Raw genomic sequence first — 6,041 nt, forward strand, 5'->3', positions numbered from 1 at the left:
AGTACACTATAATTTTTTTACCATTCTACTGGCCAAATCAAGTGCCAAGACCAGCTCAGATTCAAGGGATGGAGACTTTGTCCCTAATGGAAGGAGCTGCAAATCTCATTGCAAAGGGTGAGGGATGAAAAATTGAAGAGATTTCTATAATCATGTAGCACTATGCTAATGATGAAGATGGTAACAATAGTTAACTTAAAAAAATCAATTATTTAATTTCTTTTTAGAGACAGGGTTTTGACCTATTGCCTCAGCTGGAGTGCAGTGGGGTCATCATAGCTCACTGCAACTCAAACTCTGGGCCTCAAGCAACCCTCCTGCCTCAGTCTCCTGAGTAGCTGGTACTACAGGAGGGTGCCACTATACACAGCTAATTTTTGCATTTTTTGTAAAGATGGGGGTCTCACTGTTGCGCAAGTTGGTCTCAAATGCCTGACCTTAAGCAGTTCTCTCACTTCAGCTTCTCAAAGTGTTAGGATTACAAGCATGAGCCATTGTATCCAGCCTTGAAAGCTAACATTTATTAGGCATTTCCTGTATGACAGAAACTATATACCAATTTCATGATATATGTTTTCTGATTTAATTTTCAGAATCCTATGAGATAGAGATGATTATAATTGCTACTTTGTGATGATGAAACTAAGGGTCAGAGAGATTAGGGAGCCTGCCCACGTTTACTCAACTAGAAAGTGAGCTAACCTGGTTTGTTTATCTGGCAGTAACATGGGTCAACTTAGGTGCCATTGAAGATTTGACAGGTGAGACCTACGGGAGGCCAATGAGTTGACCGAGGGCACTCAGAGAATAGGAAGCAGAGCTGAAACTTGAACTCAAGTCTCCTGAGTCCCAGCCTTGGGGTCTCCAACTCTGAGTAGTAACAGCTTCTTTCACCCAAGCCTAGGGAAGAGGATCTGAGGCAGAAGACTGGAAGGCTGGTTCTTAGGGGTCCATCCTAGTGGTTGGGGCTGCGGAGGGGCTCAAGGGAGCTAGAGACTGATTTCAGCCTTGTCTCCTTCTCTGGCTAGGGCAAGTGGCAGCGCCTGGTCTCGGGAGGCAGCGCCTGTCTGGACATGTTTGAGCACATCAGCCTCATGACCTTGGACATTCTTCAGAAATGTGTCTTCAGCTTCGATAGCGATTGCCAGGAGTGAGTCTTTGCCCAGGGCCTGGGAACATGTGGTTAAGTAGAGGAGGGAGTACTGACCAGGACAATCAGAAGAGCCTTCTCAGAAGAGATGGGAAGCATTAAAAACAGGGAAGAGGAGAAAAAGCAGTTATTCACACAGGTAGAACTGTGAGTAAAGGTAAGGAGGCAGGCTAGGATGAGCAGAGCATGTTCAATAGTTAGTAAGGAGACGCCTTGGAAATGAGGGCTAGGGGGCAGGTCAGCATTGGCTAGGTCCTGAGGCATTGAAAGTCAGGCAAAGGGGTATGAACTTTATCCTGGGGAGCCATGGAAACTCTTTGAGCAGATAAGAGTCATGATTGGGCCTTATCATGGACATTTGGCTCTGTAGAGTAGTGACTGTCACGTAGACATGAGAATCAGGACCATGGAGGGGAGGAAGTTTGAGCTTGGTGGAGAAAATGGGGAAGTTTTAGGAGAAACTGAGGAAGAATGGGCAGAACTAGATGGAGAGGGAGAGAGAGGGAGAGATAGATAGATAGATAGATAGATACTGTGTTTCCTAAAAATAAGACACCGTCTTATATTTATTTTTCCTCAAGAAGACACACTAGGGCTTATTTTCAGGGGATGTCTTATTTTTATTAAGTAAAATACAACAATCTACATTTATTCAAATACAGTTAAGTCATCTTCTTCTGGAACCTGACAGGGGGAGCCAACCTTGTTGGTGGGGCTGGAGCTAGTGATACATGAACTCCTTTCCCCTAGCCGTTAGCACCTGCGCAATAGGATGCCTGCGACTGCAGTTACCACCTGCGCACCCGCGCAAGTGCGAACAGCTCAGAGAAAGGAGCTGTGGCAGATAAAAGGTATTCCAGTCTTCCTTACTGCTCTGCGCTGAAATGCATGGCGTGACTATGCAGATATGCTGCATAGCCACGCCCATTACTAGGTCTTATTATTAGGGCAGGGCTTATATTTAACAAATGCATAGAAATCCTGCTAGGGTTTATTTTTTGGGTAGGTCTTATTTTTGGGGAAACATGGTAGATAGATAGATAGATAGATAGATAGATAGATAGAGGCAGGCATGATACCCAAGAGGATTTGGGACATGAGGCAGCTCACAGACTGTGGAAGTGAGACAGAGAAGTGGGCTTGGAGACACCTTTTTCTGGATGGAACGTGGTTTTGGGATTCTGGCTGGAGGTGGTCTCAGGGTTTCATGTATTAAGGCTGTGCCTCCTCTCTTTGCCCTGGCCCTTCAGGAATCCTAGTGAATATATTGCTGCCATCTTGGAGCTTAGTGCCCTCATAGTGAAACGATACCGGCAGATCTTCCTGCACTTGGACTTTCTGTACTACCTCACTCCGGATGGACGGCGCTTCCGTAAGGCCTGCAACATGGTGCATGAGTTCACAGACACCATCATCCAGGAACGACGTCGCACCCTCCAGCACCAGAGTGTTGATGACATCCTCAAAGCCAAGACCAAATCCAAAACCTTAGACTTCATTGACGTACTTCTGCTGAGCAAGGTGGGCCTCACTGTAATCTGGATTCAACAAGTAGAATAGATATTGATGTCAAATATCAGATACATGCGCTTGGACTTAATCTGAGGGCCCTTGGGAGCCATTAAAGGTACTTGAGGAAGGGAGGGACAAGTGAGAGGTAAGTTGCAGAGGTGACTCTGTAAAAGGCTGCCTGGAAAGAGCAAGCAGGAGGCTGGAGATCAATTAAAAGCATGTGGGGCAGGTCTGGAGATGACAAGAGAGGCATTCTGCTTGGCTGATGGGTCTTCAAGAGTATTTCAGGTTAGACTCAAGTGCCCTCAGAGCTGGTGTGATTTGGAAGTTTTGCCTTGTCTTAGGATGAAAATGGGAAGGAGTTGTCAGATGAGAGCATACGAGCAGAGGCTGATACCTTCATGTTTGCAGGTGAGGGTCCTGGTGTGGGACTACAGTGGAAACAGGGGCCTCTCCATCCCAGGGATGTGGTGGGTGGACCCTGGATCACTCCATTCTGTCATCCTCTCCCTCCTCCCATCCTCCCTGAGGGCCTCAATATTTGGGCACTGTCCACCCCCTGGTGCTGAAGCAGCCTAGAGACTCAAGCCTGCCTGGCTGTTCCTCAGGCCATGACACCACAGCCAGTGGTCTCTCCTGGATCCTGTACAACCTTGCGAGACACCCAGAATACCAGGACCGCTGCCGGCAGGAGGTGAGAGAGCTTCTGAAAGACCGTGAGCTTAAAGAGATTGAATGGTGAGTACAGGTCCTTAAGGTCTATTCCTGAACCCTCTCTTGTTGGCTCTGCTCCCCAGGTGGGGAAAAGGGAACATGTTCTTGCTGGTTCTGCCATTATCACCTAGTGGGAATAAAATCAGAGCTCAGAAGCAGGGCCTGGTACCTCACTTGGTTAAGAAGGGAAAACTAACATGCTTTGTGGCAGGAAATTCTGGGAGTCCATATCTATTGTCTCACTAGCCTGCTATGCAACATTAGTACAATTGATTTCCTCCTCTGAACCCCATTTCTTCTCTGTAAATGAGGAAAATTTCTACCTCAGTATTCTTATAGCTTCAGTGACAATGTATATAAAGCATGGGCCACCCTGCATGTATTCAGTACAGAAACTGCTCCTCTGCCCACTTGCTTTTCTGCCTGTAGTTGTGTTTTTTTCCCCAAGACTTTACTATTTTTGATATTTGCTATTGCCTCTAATTCCCACTTCACAGCCTATTCCATGGCTTCCCAAAGATCTTAGTGGATAAAAGTCATCCATCTCTTCATTCAGAAAAACATCCATACTGCCTGGCCTTTCCCAGCTCAGTGTCCAATCCCATCTTAATTCTACATGGGCTAAGCTGAGGCAGAAGGAAATGGAGGCAAGACTGGGGAGGGAAGAAGTGAACACAAATTCACCAAGTTGGGTGTGGGTACAGGACAGTGGTTATACTTAAGGGGAAAGCTGTGAAAGGCCAGCATGAAAGTGTGCATGACATTCTAGCAAGTATGGGAGATGGGGGGAGGAATGATGCCTGAATCCTTGTGAAATGCAGTGTGAGGAACAGGTAGAGGCTCCCAATGAGGCTCTCATTGGAAGCTGGAGCAGTTAATGGAAGCCCCCCCTTGGAATGTTTTGAGAACCTTGTAAAGAGATTGGACTTTAACCTGAGATGTACCAATTCAAGTCCTTAGGGAAGCTGATATGAGATCAGAGCTAAATGCGAGGAGGGAGGCTGCTGTTAGGGAAGTCAGACATTGAGGGGAAATGGTGAGGCACTAGGGCACAACCCTGCTCATTCATTGGCTGGGGGTGGCCCTGAAGTGTGGCCTTGGTTGAATGGTGCAGCAGAACTTGGAGCTCTATATCTGGGGACTGGCAACCCATTGCACTTCTTGCAGCTGGACAGCAATTTTTCTCTTTTATGGAAGGTCTATAACTAAAATAGGACGGTAGTGGGGAGCCATGGTATATATTTGAATGGGGAAGGTATAGGTCAGATCTGGGTATCAGAAATATCTTTCTGGGGCTATATCAAGACAAAATGGAGGGGATATGTTGGGAACTGTGGGTCCAGGAAATAGATTCTGGTCTAAGGGCTGAGGGATGGAGAGGAGATGTCGGACTGTACAGACGTTTTGGAGGTATTGACATACTTTCAAGGCTTTGCTCAGCACAGAAGTCCTGTTTTTGTGCTGCCTTCAAATTCAAAAAAATTATGTACCTGGTAAGTATTCAAGCAGCACAAGAGGGTTAAGCCTCCATCATGTGTCAGCATCTCAGTCCCTTCCTGTCTTCAATGGCTCCTGTGTCCTTCCAGACAATGTTCAATCTATACCACATTCATCTGCTCAGACTCTCTCCCCTGTGCATTCTTTCATTCTGTTTCTGCACAACTAGGCACATATACACAGTGCTCAGGTATGCACACTGACCATATAGCCTTAAGATATTTTCAATTTTTTGAATATCAAGTTTTGTTTTTGTTTTTGAGACAGACTCTCACTCTGTTGCCTTGACAAGAATGCAGTGGCATTATCATAGCTTGGTGCAACCTCAAACTCCTGGGCTCAAACGATCCTCCAACCTCAGCCTCCCAGAGTGTTAGGATTACAGGCATGAGCCACAGCACCCAGCCCAATATAAAGTTTTAAAAAGTTCCTTTTGAATTGAAAAGACAATGGAAGGAATTAGATATTTTTCCTTTTTTACAAAACAAAACATTATGGGGAAGATTAAGTTCACTATTATCCTCTCCTTTAAACCTAATCTCTTCTTCCACTTCTAGCTCTTCTAGACCTTTCTCTTGGCAATACTGTCTATGTGTATGTGTGTGTCTATATATATGTACTGTCACTTGTTCTTTTCATTCAACCATGTGTCTTAGAGCTCTTTCTTCTGAGTGCTGTGTACCAGCTCACAGTTTGTCCAGCTTACCCTTCTGTTGAGGATATTATGTAAACATTTCCAAGTATAATAGCTAATGCCAAATTACCTCTTAGTATCTCTGTACTGATTCAGTTTGTGGTAGGAGTAATGATCTCTATTTCCTCCTCTGTGCTAGCTGTATAGGATTCCATCATAAGGAATTTATACTTCATATGGAATTCCATAATTTATCACAATATTCCCCTGTTGATAGGCATTGGTGTAGTTCCCAGCCTTTTACTGTAACAAATGTGATGTAGTGAATATCCATGCACACTGACCATTGCTTACATATGTGAGCATCTTTGAAGAACAAATCCCTAGAAGTGCAATTGCTGAATCAAAGATTGCTCGAATTTTGTAATTCAGTAGCTCTTGGAAAATCCGCTCCTATACACAGATTTTAAGAATGGCAATTTCAGCTCGGCGCCTGTGGCTCAAGTGGCTAAGGTGCCAGCCACATACACCTAA

General features: G+C 45.2%; 1 protein-coding gene across 2 annotated transcripts in view; it reads left to right on the forward strand.

Annotated features, from left to right (window-relative positions):
• LOC100949812 (cytochrome P450 4F6-like) overlaps positions 1 to 6,041 on the forward strand; it is a 28,265-nt gene that overhangs the window by 8,968 nt on the left and 13,256 nt on the right. For both annotated transcript variants that reach the window (XM_003796615.3, XM_012809479.2), the window contains 4 exons: positions 1,029 to 1,150; positions 2,401 to 2,671; positions 3,007 to 3,073; positions 3,271 to 3,400. In XM_003796615.3, the coding sequence (XP_003796663.1) occupies positions 1,029 to 1,150; positions 2,401 to 2,671; positions 3,007 to 3,073; positions 3,271 to 3,400 (590 nt within the window). The remainder of the gene's footprint in view (positions 1 to 1,028; positions 1,151 to 2,400; positions 2,672 to 3,006; positions 3,074 to 3,270; positions 3,401 to 6,041) is intronic.

The sequence above is a fragment of the Otolemur garnettii genome, unplaced genomic scaffold, assembly GCF_000181295.1.
Source record: "Otolemur garnettii isolate 467f Iridium unplaced genomic scaffold, OtoGar3 scaffold00105, whole genome shotgun sequence".
NCBI lineage: Eukaryota > Metazoa > Chordata > Mammalia > Primates > Galagidae > Otolemur > Otolemur garnettii.